Raw genomic sequence first — 16294 nt, 5'->3', positions numbered from 1 at the left:
TAGCCATGTTCTTAAATTGGGAAATCATCATAGGGAAATCATCAACCTATATTTTATCAATAATAAGTCTTCTGCGATGGAATGTTGTTTTATAGATTTCATTCAAATTAATAAATCGTTTGCCTTTTTTTTCCTGGCCTTTTTTTCCCACCCCCTGTAATCCCTCATTGCGTTTATTAACACTGCAGTTGCATATACTTTCTACATTATGACCATGGGTAAAGCATGGGTCAATATTTTCAAGCAGGTTGAATTGAAAGTATTGTAGCCTACATCATTCACTTCAATCTGAATGAGTTGGGATTGAATTTATAATTACAAGTGTGTTCATTTTTTTTTTTTTATTATGGGTATCCCTTCTATTCTAACAAGAGGGTTCATATTTTCTTCTTCTGTTGAAGTTAGAGTGTATTGGATTTGGCCGCAGACTGCAATTAATGCTTAGATGAGGACATTCATTGCTGAATAATTAGTTTCACATCCTATAGCCTACCCTTTTACATCTTTATTTACTTATTTTCCAAATACATTGCACATAACTGAACACAATTCAGCAGAGAATATTGGGTAATAGAAATGATAAAATTACCATTTTCCAAACGCGCAAAACATCTCTGGTTAGGGTAGTAGGCCTATTTGTTATGGGTAGATGGATGATGTTATGTGTGTATGTGGATAACTTAGTTTACCCACCTTTTCATTTGTGAAATTGAAATTACACCCACCGTCTTAAACTGATATAAATCTTAGTTAGGCTATATAGATTAATTTAGATCATCTTTTCGTTGTTGCTCACCTAATGATGATAACAAGTTCATACTCGTCGGTTACCCTATATTTAACACTACATGGTTCTCTCTCTCTCTCTCTCTCTCTCTCACACTCTCTCTCTCTCTCTCATTATGTCAAATTCTAGGGACGGGCGCAGTAATTTATGTTTGGCAGGTGCACATACAGACCGGACAGCCCCCTCTATCGGTCTGCAGAGGTCCAGCCCCCCCCCTGTTGCCTCTGATGTCTGGGTGTCTGGGTACAGTAACGGGACAAGAGGTTCAGTTATCAGTCACAGTCAGGCGACTGGCTATCAATAGAAATTGGGAAACAATAACGCCCGGTCGTTTAGCCTACATAATAATTCAATTACATTTCTCCACTGTGGGAAGTCTCTCATCACTTAACCGCAGACGCAGTTTGTTTTGGCATCGGATATAGCCTAGTGATTGTCTATTCCTAATTAGACAATACCGGCTTTTTGTTCCCGTTTGCCATGGCGATTGCCCACGTAGCCACCGAATACGTTTTTTCCGACTTTTTATTGAAGGATCCGACAGAGTCCAAGTACAAAGGAGTGCGCCTGGAACTGGCAGTAGACAAAATAGTCACATTTCTAGCGGTTAGTCTCCCTTTGTTTCTCATCTCCCTCGCGTTTGCCCAAGAGGTGTCAGTTGGTGAGTTGAATTTAAGCATCTTAAAATGTAACATGTATACGTGTTGAGACTAAAAACCCAATTATATTTCATCATGCAGTAAAAAAAAATAGCCAATTAAGTGTCGACTAAACGGTGAACCTGACGGAGCCTATCGTTTTATGACCTAGCGCGCTTTTCTTTGTCCGTCGCTCCTCAGTGTGACTCACGTTTGTTTGAATTAAAAGCACACACTGATGTAATGCATGTAGAAGTTGGATGGCAGTAACGCATGTTAGTGGATTACACTCTATATTGCCAGAGAAAGAGGTGGGAATACAGTTAAAGAGGAGGTGTGTGAGCTGAGACTCCACCCTTCTGTATTTCACTGGCACTTACTGGAGGCTACATAATCAACGCCCAGATAGAGAGGCTGAGGAGAACTGTGACCCTCCCCCCTCCTATATAACCAAGCTGTTATTATGAGGCTGATAGGTGGATAGACTGTAAGGTAAATAGGTGTCATAGAGTGGGGCGTGCTGCTAAGGAGGAGAGTGGCCTACCCAAAAAGAGGGGAAATTACAATCTGCACATACCTTTACTTCCCTCCTGGATGCACATGCGTTGCTCACATTTTGACATTTGTTTAGTGTTTTTCCTCTCTCCTCGTTATTATGTTAGTATGAGTATGACGATGTCTTTGTCACTGTAAACAGAAAATACCGCTCCATCATCAATGCACCAAATCCATGTAATCCTCTTAGCCCATGCCATAGTCTGTTGTTGTTACCATTATCTGCCCACTAGGCCCTAGCCTCATACTGACAGGTTATCGCCTGCCAGCGCCCCCACATCCTCACAGGATGCCTGCCTTATGGGATTGCAAACCTTGAGAAAACGGCTCTCTTGCTGCCAAGATGTGTGATTTATTACTAGGGACACTTACTCTTTCATACAGTACACTGATGATGTTAAACCAGTCACAAAGGAGGAGATGTAGATAAAGAGAAGCAGACAAGTTAGAGAAGGATTTTTAAGCTTTGAGACAACTGAGATGTGGATTGTGCAAAACAAGCTACAACTCAATACCAGGAAGATGTTCCTAATATTTTCTACATTCAGTGTATGAGGTAAGAGTGCAGCAGCAAGAAGTAATTAATTAATAATGGATGTTTTTGAAAAATATTTTACTATAATAGTAGTTAAGTTGAGCATTCCTGTGACCTCGTTCCCAAAACACCTCGTTCTGAAAAACAGCCAATATAAACTTGACCCAATAAGGATTAAGCAATATAAAACTGTAAGTTAAACAAATTCTGATATTAATATTGGAGAAGTCCTGGTCAGTTGTCTTCACTGCCTCCTTAAAAAGCCAGTATTAAAATATCCCAGTGCTCTCCAACAGGGCAAGACTGTAAACACAGTATTATATCTGCTGGTGGGAATCCTGAATTCTTGAGAGGGAAGCAAACCTTTTGTTTTGCAGTTTATCAGTAAAGCATAAAATCAACACTATAAGATCTTAGACAAGAAAAAGTGATTGGATAAAAATATCTGTTCCATATGTGATGTAAATATAACTGCAATCAAATCAATCAATCAAGTTAAACATTTCATGTTGGTACAACATTTTCACTTTCGCATGCACAATCAAACTTGATTGACTGTATATTGATAGTAATAGTATTGACAGTAATACTTGACCTGCAAGCAGATCTAAACTTTTTGAAATTTGCTCTACCGATACATATCAATATGTGGACACTTCTGTGTCCACAGTGACGGTCGACAGGTTCGTCATGAATGGGAAAATACAGAAAAATGATAATGCCAATGTAGAAAAATTCTGTAGTGAGGATATATTCTACTGTAATTTTACCATGACACTCCCTGTTGCCTCAATACTACTGAGTCCATCGTTTGATTCATTGGGTCATCTATGAATTACACATGCCAGATTGCTGTTCCCACTGTACAGCCACCATAATGGAGATGGGGAGGGTATAATTATTGACACAATGTGTGCTGAAAACAGCCCACCAACAAATTAGGTCATGAGGGACAGAGGGAATGCTGGCACTTGTTGTAGTGTTTACTGGATTGTTTCTATTCTCTGAATCACCACAAAGCCTCTCAGCTCTATGTGATTTCTTCAATTTCCTCACCAGGTACCCAGATCAGCTGTTTCGCTCCCACTAACTTCTCCTGGCGACAGGCAGCTTATGTAGACTCCTTCTGTTGGGCAGCAGTGCAGCAACAAGCTGAGAGTTCCCCACTATGGCTACACAAGGTACAGGCTCATTAGTCCTGTGTGTGTGTGTGTGTGTGTGTGTGTGTTGGGGTGGTGGTGGGGCTAGAGCTGAATCTTGAAGAGGATTAATGACTTTCAATAGACCATGGCCGGGCCAACTAAATTCCGTCTCAACTGAAAAAAAAAAACAGTTATAATAAATGTCCAAATATAAGGCATTGAAAAGTCTTGGGAAATACTGCTTTTTCCAGTTTGATTCAATGATAAGTTGCAGGCTGCCATTACAGATACATGGTCACATTGGCGTAACAATATTCTTTTGTGCTGGGTATGTCCAGGAGGCTCGTAATTTTCTGGTCTTTCATCATTTTGCAGGTTACAAAAATGACTAAAAATCACTGAATACAAACTATGACTAATACCAACATTTCCAGGGGCTCCATCCCATGAGACAGGCTTGAAAATAACTACACACTTATCTCATGGTTATGAGAAAAATGCTAAAAGGTGTATTTTATCTCAAGATAGCGAAGATGTGCCTGAGGACACGGAGGGGTTAATTGAACACGTCTACAAAATGACTGACATTTCTTCTCTTAATCTTTTCTCTTCCTTTCTTTGATTTCCTCAGTTTTTCCCATACATCCTGCTCTTACTGGCCATCCTCATGTACATCCCCGCCCTGTTCTGGCGTTTCACAGCAGCTCCGCATCTGTCCTCCGACCTCAACTTCATCATGGAGGAGCTGGACCGCTTCTATAATCGTGCCATCAGACTGGCCAAGAACCTGGCATCCTTAGATAGCAAGGATGCATGTGAGGACAACCAGTGGTAAGTACCATTTTGTCGCCTAAGACCATTGAGCAACACAGTGTGACAGAATTCAAACAAATTCTGAAACACAAATTACACAATTAGTGGGAAGATTACATTTTTGCACCACGAAAGGATTATGTGACAGTAGCATGAATTAGACACACCATTTCTCAAGTGTTCGTCATGTGAAAAGGCTAGCTAACAGTTGAGTTTAGGCAAGTAGAACAGCTTTGGTTAAGCTTAGGGTTAAGGTAGGCAACTGAAGCAATTTGGGTAAGGTTAGGGTAAAGGTTTGGTCACCGTTAAATAAGAAATTTGCTGAAAAAAAAAAAAGAAAAAAATTATTAAACTTTAAAGGCAAACATATATGTGCATCCACCACACCGACCTCCAGATCCTTATTTTCCACCATGCTATTTCAATATCAAACTACCGCCTGTTTTCTAGTTATGTCTCCTCTATGTAATCCTTTCATGGTGCACGTTAATTGCATTTTAAGACATCAAGCTCACACTTCACATAATTTCATGAGACTGGGCTGCCATTGGGGGATTGGATAGGCATGAAAGCACATTAGTGTATCATTATCATGTTTGTTGTTCTCCAGCGGTGCGCTGGACCTGACTGAGGGCTGCTTTAAGTATCCTCTGGTAGAGCAATACCTGAAGACCAAGCGCTTCTCTCGCTGCCTGGTGGTGAAGTACCTGGCGTGTCGGGGCCTAACTCTGCTCACCCTGCTGCTGGCCTGCCTCTACCTGGGCTACTACATCCGACTGGCCTCCCTCACGGATGAGTTCCCCTGTGACATGCGCACGGGGCTGCTGAAGAACGACAGCGTGGTGCCGTCCGCTGTACAGTGTAAGCTGGTGGCGGTGGGTGTCTTCAGGCTGCTCAGCTACATCAACCTGGTGGTGTACGTGCTGCTGGTTCCCCTGGTGCTGTACGCCGCCCTGGGACCGGCGCGCCAGAGTTCAGGCTTCCTCCGGCCTTATGAGATGCTGCCAGGCTTCGGTGCTTTGGGTCTGGTCACGCCGTTCTACAACGACCTCAGTATCTACCTGCTGTTCCTGGAGGAGAACCTGAGCGAACTCAAATCGTTCAAGTGTCTGCAGGTGGGTCACAGCTCGTAAAATGTGTCAGCCATGTTTGCAATCACAATTATACTCACCGGCCACTTTGTTACACCTGCTGGTTAACACAAATAGCATCCTCTTCCAAACAGCGAATCATGTGGCTGCAACTCAATATATAAAACATGCAGACATGGTGACGTGGTTTAGTTTTTTGTTCAACCAAACATTAGAATGGGCAAGATGCGTGATCTAAGCGATTTTGACCGTGGTCTGATTATAGGTGCCAGACGTGGCAGTTCAGCATCTCAGAAACAGCCGCCCCTCATGGGATTTTCACACACTACAGTCTCTAGAGTTTACAGAGAATGGTGTGATAAACAAGAAACATCCAGTGAGCGGCATTCTGTGGCTGAAAACACCTTGTGAGCGAATGAAAGAGGTCAGAGGAGAACGGGCAGACTTGCTCAAGCTAACAGAAAGGCCACACATGCTCAGATAAGAGCTCTTTACAACAGTGGTGTGCAGAAGGGCATCTCACAACACACAAGTTGTTGGCCCTTATGATAAATGGGCTATAGCAACAGATGACCAGCCAGTACTAGGCAGGTGTAATAATAATAAAGTGGCCGGTGAGTGTATATAATAGCAGTGTTTTTGCTCAGAAAAAGAAGAAAAAGCATCATGTCCCATTGACAGTATCTCTAATTTAGGTGCTTGAGTTGTTGCAAGAGGCTGGCGATGAGGGATTTGACACCATGTGCCTGCTGCGGACGCTGGGTCAGGTGAAGACGGATGTGGTGGACAGTAAGAAGCCTCGCCCAGACAAGAACAGCAAAGCAACTAATAAACCCCAGGAGTAATTTCTCTGAGAGCTAAGAGGTAAGGAAGAGGATTCAGTCTCACAGAGGAGGCCGCTTTGTCCAAGTGAAATTGGCAGCAGTATGCATGCCAACCTCTTGCTGTAATTTACTGATGTGGAGGATTTGACCTTCAAAAAATGTTTTATTTTTCCTCAGATCTCTCTACTTTGTTACTGAATGACTGACTTGAAGATAAGGACAAGCCCTGCTGTTGTCTTAATTTTTTTTTTTTTTTACATATACAGTATATGTGAATACAGTGCGACTCCAAGGAAAATAAACTGTCTTAGATTCAAGGTGATCTGCTGCTGACCAATAGTTTATGTATGTTACCTATGTTACTCTTTTTCTCTATGGTATTTGTTATTGTTCTCAGGATCACTGAAATGCCTTCCAATCATAATTTACAATGTAAGCCATTTTCCTAGGGCTCAAAGATGTGTACATTAATTTGCTACACAGCTGCCCATGCCTATCCTTAGCCTCTTTATGATAGAAAAAAGTTTGTTGGTGTCAATTTTCGCCCATGGACGCTGTGGAGAAGTTTCTGAAGATTGGACTCAGATGTATTTACAGTCGGTGTAGAGGTATGACAAGGGTGTAGTGACAGATGAAAGCTCGCCCATGCTAAGGAAGCTTAAAAGAAACATTAAGGGAAAGAATTTCATATATTTTAAGAACCACTGGAGTAGCTTTGTCTAGACAGTAGCAGTTGACCTGTAAAGCATGTGTTTATTTGTGTGTAAATGTGTTGTTAACAGTTGGCTATAGATGTGCATGTTGTATGAAAGTAAGCCAAGACTTAGGTTTTCCAACTTGATGGCAACTCTTGAGTTTTAGATGAAAGATTAATTAATATCCCTTAAGGTAATGAAATATAAATTATAGTCAGAAGTAAATTACTATGATATTGCATTAATATACAATATCATGGGGGTCAGTATCACATTATAACTGTATGATGGATGTTTTTCTTTTTTTTTCAGATTAGATTACTGGTAGAAAACTGGTAGATTACTGTACCATTACCATGGTAATGGTACAGCTCCAGTGACAAAAGGTACAACTCTGTTCCTTGTTTTCTCAAAGCGTTCTAGAGCTGATTCTGTGAGGCTGTCTGTTGGAAACCCTAGAAAGTCCTGCAGAGTTTTATGTCCCTACAATGATGCTGCAATTGCTCTGTGCTGCATGTACATTCTTAATAAATGCAATAATTTCCTTTTTTTTTTAAAACCCAGAACTAATATTTAAATAAATACAAAGTAAATGAGTCAGTTATTTATTTGTTTAATTATTTGATTGTCTGTGTATTCATTCCCTTGTCCATTCATTCCTTCATTTCACTTGTGGTCATTATGGTAGTTGCCTTTTTAGTAGTACACAGTAAAGACATCACCATGACTCTGTTTATTTGATACAGCTGCACATATATCGACAATATACAAAGTTATTACCAGTAGTTCCCAGTTCTATCATTAATTGGTATTTTATTGTTTTAAAAAAAACAAAAATTTGAAAATCTAATTCTGGTTAATTTAAGCACAGTACAAAGGGTAAACAATAACTTGGTAACAATAAATTGGTCAGTTGGAATAATAACTAATAATTCAGTAAGATTGGATACTCAGGAATTCAAACAGATGCTAGTAAATGGCCAGACTAAAATGCATAGCCCCACAGGATTCATTGATGAAGCTGTAATTTGCGGCAGGAAAGTGACTAGTATAAATCAATAAATCAATCAGTGAGGATATTGGGATAAAACATAGATAGATAGATAGATAGATACATAGATAGATAGATAGATAATCAGAAACGTTAAGTGACTAATGATTTATTACAGTTTTTACACAAGTACTGCACTTTTTTACTCTTCAGCTGGAATACTCCTCAGAAAAAGTGACCTTTCTAGTTTCCTTGAAAAAAAACAAAACGTCAAGGAGGACAGGTTCAACCTTGGTTCAGCCACAGTGGGGTTTTAGAATATCTCTCTGAGTTCAACAGGCCACTGTTTTTTCTTCATGTTGCAGCAGCCAGGAACACAGGCGTAAGGAGGCGTGGACTTTGGTTTATTCAACAACATGATTGGATAATCCATGCGCGTCAACATCTCTATTCACCAATGGCGTTCGGGAATTGAAGCTCCGTTTATATTTGGTTGATAAGATGAGCACTGAAAGCGACCTAACCTAACAGTTCGTGTAAGTTAGAAAATAGGAGAAGCTAGCCCGACTTTAACATTAGTCTAACCTCTCGAGATTTTAAGGAGTAATTTGCATGCAGGTGAGTTTCTCTAGTTTCTGCTTTTTCATGTCGTTTGGAAACCCTAAATCGTAACGTTAGCTAGCTTGCCAACGTTAGCTTATCAAAAGAACAAGCGTTAGCTTAGCTCAAAATCATGGCTTGCCTATATTGTTGTTATCTTAGCTAAAGAAGTGGCGTCAGTTTAACTAGCGTTAGCTTTTACTTTACTTGGATTAACCAGCAAGAAATAAACACATTCTTGTAGTTAATATTTCTCTCAACAGTGAAGTATAATGGCATAGGTATGATGCATAGTGGTGTTGACTAACGTTTGCTAACAGTTGTGTGTTTGGGGTGAGGTGGTGAGGATGACGCTGCTCTCATGATAAATAATAACATTTTAAGTTCTGTAACATTTTAGGTCTCTCACCCCCATCGTCTTGATTCAGAGCAGCAGACATGGTAGAGCCAGGGCCGCACACGTTTGCGTCCCTAGAAGAGGAACTTGGTTTCTGGAAGGAGCAGGCAGAGAGACACCAGCAAAGGTAACATTACAAAGCAGGTGGATTTTATTGGTTAGAACCATAGAACCCCCTTACAGAATAGACCCAGGATTCATTTACTAAATTTCTGCTGTTTCTTCAACAGCTACACCCAATAACAATTATGTATTATGTATATATTTTACAAGGCTTGATTACATTTGTGAGTTAATTTGGTGGAGTTTAACGTGGATTTGCCACTAGGGCTGTGGAGGCTCAGGAGGAGCTGCAGGAGTTCCAGCAGATGAGTCGGGACTATGAGGCAGAGCTGGAAACGGAGCTGAAGCACTGTGAGGCTCGCAACAAAGAGCTGCTGTCAGACAACAGCCGACTCCGCATGGAATTGGAAAGCATCAAGGTAGAGTACCTTGATTGTAAATAGGCCTAGGACTCTGCAGAACTGGACACAGCTCTGGTTCTCCAAATAATGACATGAAATAGATTTTATCTTCCTACACACACACACACACACACACACACACACACACACACAGAGCTGTTAGGCAACCCACATTCACCACATCATTGCCAGTACCGCTAGGAACTCTCTGCCCAGCTATAAAGCAGCTGACTGCTATTTTTGCTCAGTAGTCCACGGGGAAGGAACATTAATGGAAGGAGTGAATACAGGATTGTGCTAAAAACCCGTAATGTTCAAGGACGGTTAGGGACAGGGAGGTAGAGACAGAACACTGAAAAGGATACTTGTCTTGGTAAATGTCTACAAGACACACACAGACCCTCTTTATAAACTGATGGGGAAAAATAAAAAGCTGGCATCTGCATCCAGTAATCTGCCATGACACTGCAAATCTGGGATTGCCAATTAATTTAATGACTCTATGCTGTTTGCTTTGTGTCTGCAGGAGAAGTTTGAGGCACAGCATTCTGAGGCTTTCAGGCAGATTTCAACCCTGGAGGGAGATCTGGCTCAGACCACAGCAGTCAGAGACCACCTGCAGAAATACATCAGAGAGCTAGAGCAGTCCAATGATGACCTGGAGAGGGCAAAGAGGTCAGTGTCTGAACACATAAATCAATTTTAGCGGTTTGCGTAGTACTTATTGGGCATGTGGCTAACTTTGACCATGATACACACTAAAACACACTAACCCAGCCTCTCAATTTTCTACCAGGGCTACCATCATGTCTCTGGAGGACTTTGAGCAGAGGATGAACCATGTCATTGAGCGGAATGCCTTTCTGGAGAGTGAGCTGGATGAGAAAGAGAACCTGCTTGAGTCTGTTCAGAGGCTCAAGGACGAAGCCAGAGGTACACACACACACACGCACTGAGACTTCTTAAGTTTACAAAAATTGCTGATTGTGACCATTCTAGACTCTAGAAACCAGTGATTATGCCTGACTCTGTGAATTTTGATAGCTGGCTTAATTCAACAAATCCTGGGCCTATTGATTTGATATATAGTTGCATTCTATATAGGTATATTGTCTAACACTGTTATACAGACTTAAATAATTTAATCAATAAGTGATATATATACCATGAATAGGGATATGCTTCTTAAAACATATTGCACTGGAATTTGTCAGGTATGTAAAGTGAGTTGCATGGTTGTATCTGTGCTCTCTGTTCGAGGCAGACCTTCGGCAGGAGCTGGCTGTACAGCAGAAGGAGAGACGGCCATCCAGCAGCCTGGGCAAAGACACAGATCGACCAGAGCTCCCACGCCCGTCAGCTGGGAACCCCTCCCTCCCTGCCACGCCCTCTAAACCTATTGGCTCGTTTGCCACACCCCCCGCATCCAGCATCCGCCGAGGTGAATAAAAGATTTCCTTGACTACTGTGACGACCACTATTGTGCAATATCACGCTTTTATTGTGTTTTTTGTGTTTACAAAAGCACTATTATTTGGCTGCTGGTATTGGATGCAGTTACTCATGACACATTACCCCAAACTAATGCAAATAATACTTGAATCCCAATAATTCAGTGGACCCATCTGAACTTTTATAAACAATCTGTAATTAGTAGATAGAGAATCAGATTATTTACAGAGATAGCAAACATTTTATGGTAGCATGCGAGGGAAGCATTTCAGCTTCCATTTAAACAAGATGCCTGCTTACCTCTACCGCTTGTTTCAGGAAAAATTGTGTCATTCAGGTTCACACATCTTTCCTACCATGTGAATGATACAACAACTTAATCTAAATCACTCCTATGTTAGACTGAGATAAAAATGGCAAAACAGTTTATTGTTTTGGGGCTGCACAACACTAAATGTAAGCCTATGATGCTATAAAAATCAGCTAATTAATTGTTATCTGCTATTCTATTTTGTTTGTAAATGTTTGTCTTGGTCTTAAAAAATTAATCAGTACATCTGCTTGTAATTGTGCTGTTTCAGGTGATGGCCTAACAGGGACTCCCCTCACTACGTCGGCTAGAATATCTGCACTCAACATCGTAGGGGAGCTGCTGAGAAAAGTTGGAGTAAGAGATTTAAATATATACTACAGCACATATGAATACATGCTGTGCAGAACGGTATTGTTGATGAATGTTATTATAATCACAACTTTGGATTTTGCATATATGACCTGATTGATGACTATTTTATGCCATCTCTGCCAGAATCTGGAGTCCAAATTGGCGTCGTGTCGAGACTTTGTGTACGACACATCCACCAACAGGCCGGCACTTCCAGCTGGTCCTGGTACTCCCTCAGGTTTAGAAGGAGGCCCTGAGGTCCAGACCAGCAGCATGAGCCCTCCTCCACAGTACGACAGGTGAGGACAACAACAGCTGTATAATCAAAATTCTTATCATATAAGTTCTTAGTTTAGTTTATTTGCATATTAAAAAAACAAGTTAAAGTAGGCAAGCCTAGTCTAGCCGGACTGTGAATGCAGCCTGTGGGGAACGTTGTCTGTCAGGAAGTGAAACATTTGACTCATGATTTTCTGTCCATAAATGGTACTGGTCCCTCTTTTCATGTTGGTTCCAGAAGATTTTTCCTCCGTATTGAAAGTCAATGAGACGTAGAGCAACATTGTCAGACTCTTGGGGAACGCCCTGCCCTAAAACAGCTGCTGAGGCATAAAATGTGGCATGAAAAATGGATTGGAGGGCTCTGAATCTACACACATAGTAGACTAAGTGCAATTATTTTCAATAGGATTAATTACTTGTCTTTACCTACAGTGACAGCAGTTTTTCCAGTGGAATCCAGTAGTAAACACGGGCAATATGCCAGTCTTTGCACTGCACTCATGTTAAATCTCTATTGTGTTGAGCAGATTGACACATCTCCAATTAAAAAGTGTTACTGTTTATAAATTGCAAACACATGCAAGTTTGGAGTAATAAGCAGTTTTCATTAAAATTGACTAAATGTTTAAAAAAAAAACAAGCATAATGATCTGATCTCTTTCCACTGATTGAATGCTTGGAATGTGCTTTTTATGCACGGACTGTCTCCTCTCTTGCCTTACTTCCACACTCATACACACTCATACACAGCCTCATCTCATACACAAGTTGGTTGAATTTTTAAAGGATCATCAAAAGAGATGGCACCATCAGTGTGAACAAAGGGTGCCAAGAAATCATTTAAATGTACTGAGTTTAACAGACGCCTTGTGCATCCAGCATTTCCGCATGGATAGGGCTTGGGTCATTGAGGTATGGCATTTTTTTTGTTAAGTTCTTGAATGATGGATTGGCATAGTCAGAATAGTGGACAGTGGACGTAGACAACTCTCCCATGTTACTCTAGGTAACCCTTTTTTGTGTGTTTTTTCCAATTAATGTCCCATGGACATGTTGCCAGTTCAATCTTGGCGTGCCATCATCGTGAACTAAAGGTTGCACAGAATCTATAGTCAATTCCTCAGCTGAAGGAGTTTCCACCATATCAGTGGGATGGACAAAGAAGCCGAGGTTTTTCAATAAACATTTATGCAAGCAAAGGCAAGCCTAAAATCCTCAGTTCACATGTGGAATAGTTCAAGTCTGAACAGGAATAGCTCAAATGTGTGGATCTCAATCTGCACAAAGATCTGAATCAGGCCCATATTACATGGCTAGATATTTAAGTTCATGAAAATATTCCTTAGATGTATCTAAGAAAGATTAAAATCACTGAATGTATATTTGAATGTTTGGGGTCTGTACGAGCCAAAGAATATTGGGAATGAGTAGCATTGGGACTTCTTTGTGTACGTTTTGCTCATGAGTGCATGTGCTACATCTTGTCTTGCAGTTTGGTGAAGCGGCTAGAGTTTGGGCCGGCACCTCCAAGAGGGGTATCCCAGGGTGCCCAGTCTCCACAGGGAGGAGTCAAGATCCTGCTATGAGAGAAAAAAGCGAGCCACCCCCCGCCCTACATACCTGCCCCCCCCCCCCCCCCCCCTCCTTACTAGACTACAGCAGTGGGACTTTGAACTGAGCTGTCTTCCCTTCTCACCACATGCCCTGCTGAACTATTTGAAGGAGAAAGCCACTTCCCCTGCTCCGTGCTCCACATAATCAGTGCAGACTCCTGCTGCCTCTGACTAGTATCATATCATTTGATGCTATACTACAACTTTATCAATGTGTAACATCAAGGACATTTCGACCGCACTGCACACTCTCCTTTCTCTCCTAACCTTTATCCTGCGGTGAGTAGCATCCCAAAAAAATCCCTTCTATGTCTACTAATTTACCTTCTGTAATAGATCAAGAAGGATAGGGCTGTTGAGGGTCTAAACCTTATTGCGCACAGAAAACAGATGTAGGGTAGTTAGAGCACAATTATCCATAGGTCATGATGTAAGTATCCAAATAAAAGTCAGTTATAATCCATTATAGGCACTGGAACTGACACTGGTTTTGAGACCAAGAACCTGGGGCCTCATTTATAAAAACTCTGTAATGTACAAATTTTATGCTTATGACCAAGTTCAAACCAAAGTTGTGGTTCATGAAAGGCTCATCTGATATAAGTATGAGTAATGAGTAATGGTTGATTTTTTTTTTTTTTTTCCTCCAACTTTTGTGATATCAAAACCTAAACCATTTGTCAACAAATGCTAAGAAATGTTTTGAATTTTTTTGTAAGCATTCTTTCTGACATGATTTCTGGCAAGGCTGAAATCTATACAAGTATACTATTTATTGTGCAAAGACAGCAAGTTGAAACAAAGAATTCAGTTAGCAGGCAGTGAGCAAGAAAAAGGATGTCATTAAAAATGACATCTGTCTTTGGGACAACGCACATTTGTTACTTTTCAACACAACATATGTTAATGATAATACATTTTATCACAGCATATGTAGTTATTAGCCTAACATATCTTATGTTTAAAAGTATCACAAATGTACAGTATTTTGCCCAAAGAAGACACACAGATGTGTTAAAATGACACATTGTTTTTAAGAGTGCAGAGACGGGAAACCATGTGCCATGGAGGGCAGAGCGTCTGCAGGTTTTCATTCCAACCAAACACTACACCAGCTGATTTCAGTGATTAGTTCCTCCTGTCTGGTTGAAGGTGTGCTAATCAGTGAAATCAGCTGCTGTAGTCTTTGTTTGGAATGAAAACCTGCAGACTCTTGGCCCTCTATGGCACATGGTTGCCCATCCCTGACATAAACACTATGGACAATGGACTAATCGAGTATTTAGCAACACGAAGTTTTGAAAAATTATGTTTCCTGCTGAATCCTGAAGTCATTGAATGGTGAAATACACTGTACCAAACATACAAACTTAAATCAAGTAATCTGTCATAAACTTAAGGGTCTAATGCCTATTTGAAGGAGCTTTTCCTTGACATTAATAGATGCTAGTTCAAAGTCAAATAACATTTTTCTAAATGAGGCCCCAGAATCAATATTACCCTGCCTCCACTACTATAAAGAAATTCTAGGGGAAAACTGGATTCGAGCATATGCCAGGAACTGGCATTAGCGTTTTAGCCATTGCTGCCTTCATCAATGTTAATTACCTCCTCAATCTCCAGGCCTTGCTTTGCTGTAATTCCATAACTGACCTGGGTCAATTACTTAATGAAATAATCAATCTATCCTTGATTCTGCCAGGCATGTAGAAACAAGGGAATCTTCTTTCAGGCTAGCATAAGCAATCTCCCTCCATATAATTTCAGATTCTGTTTGACCCAGGTTCCTCTCTCTCATTTCCTCCCTGTCGTTGCACAGACTTACTTCAGCAGACCATCATGGTTTTAGTCTCTGATAGGCAAGGCTTATGAATGAGAACATTTGGGATAAGGCAAGCTTTTTGCCTTGGAGAAAGGGTATTCATTTTTCATGCTGCAGAGTTGTGATCTAGTTTGATTTACTAAGAACTTTGATACTATGACTACTTTTTAGTTGAGTATGGAAGTTAGATTGGTGCATGTGCACTACCGAATGTATAGTAATGTGTAGTAAGGTTTCTGATTGGTGTGGGTCTTTGCTGAGACCTTTTCCACCATCAATGTTATAGTGGGGGAGACATGAAAATAAATGATATAATAGCAATAATAGATTTTAACAGAGGTCAAAGATAAGCACAGTTCATAGTATATTTCTGTAGGTATATAGGGCCTATATTGTAATACCACTTGTCCTGCCTTTTAGTATGAGATGAGATGACATGTTGTGAATGGGGAATCCTCTTGAGAACGATTCACATTTTTAACTGTAGAACTATGCTTATCCCTGAAGTGTTTCTGCTTAACCTCAAGTTCTCACCACTGCCCTCCAGAGGCTCCATAAGCAAACCTTACAGTACGAATCTAAATATCAACTAACACAGCAGTTACCAGAGTATCCTGCAATGTTCTACTAAGCAGCTTGTGTGTAGGAATTAAGTGGCGGGTTATAAATTTGAAAAGAAAATGGAGGACCTGCTTCTCTTTCCTGCTGCACTTCTCATGAGCTACTGTACTTGTAACCCATGACCACTGTGTATTCAGGTGTGGTATGTAACACCTCTGCAACTACTTCTGTGTTTGGACTTAAAACTGTATGTGCCTGAGGTACTGTACCTATCTTTTATCCTGTTGGTTTGCAGTCAATTTTGTATTGAACTTAGCAGATAAAAATAATGTTCTGTTGTTACTACATAGTGTGAACAAACATTAAAA

General features: G+C 40.7%; 2 protein-coding genes across 2 annotated transcripts; both read left to right on the top strand.

Moving 5' to 3' along the window:
* Positions 1-1267: 1267 nt before the first annotated feature.
* LOC139667962 (pannexin-1-like) lies at positions 1268-6406 on the top strand. Its single transcript, XM_071547431.1, has 5 exons — positions 1268-1448; positions 3575-3696; positions 4289-4485; positions 5081-5585; positions 6257-6406. The coding sequence occupies exons 1-5, from the start codon at positions 1268-1270 to the stop codon at positions 6404-6406; spliced, it is 1155 nt and encodes a 384-aa protein (XP_071403532.1).
* Positions 6407-8569: 2163 nt separating this feature from the next.
* Positions 8570-16290, top strand: nde1 (nudE neurodevelopment protein 1). The gene is made up of 9 exons (XM_071547409.1): positions 8570-8689; positions 9072-9195; positions 9397-9550; positions 10059-10207; positions 10329-10465; positions 10797-10973; positions 11566-11651; positions 11793-11947; positions 13423-16290. The coding sequence occupies exons 2-9, from the start codon at positions 9110-9112 to the stop codon at positions 13514-13516; spliced, it is 1038 nt and encodes a 345-aa protein (XP_071403510.1). The 5' UTR covers positions 8570-8689; positions 9072-9109; the 3' UTR covers positions 13517-16290.
* The last annotated feature ends 4 nt before the right edge of the window (positions 16291-16294 follow it).

Source organism: Centroberyx affinis, unplaced genomic scaffold (assembly GCF_046629955.1).
Source record: "Centroberyx affinis isolate AG114_WGS23_722 - 3 ecotype Tasmania unplaced genomic scaffold, CSIRO-AGI_Caff_v1 ptg005908l_1, whole genome shotgun sequence".
In the NCBI taxonomy this organism is placed as follows: domain Eukaryota; kingdom Metazoa; phylum Chordata; class Actinopteri; order Beryciformes; family Berycidae; genus Centroberyx; species Centroberyx affinis.
Note: the sequence above shows the minus strand (reverse complement) of the source record. Positions and strands in the feature narration are given on the sequence as shown.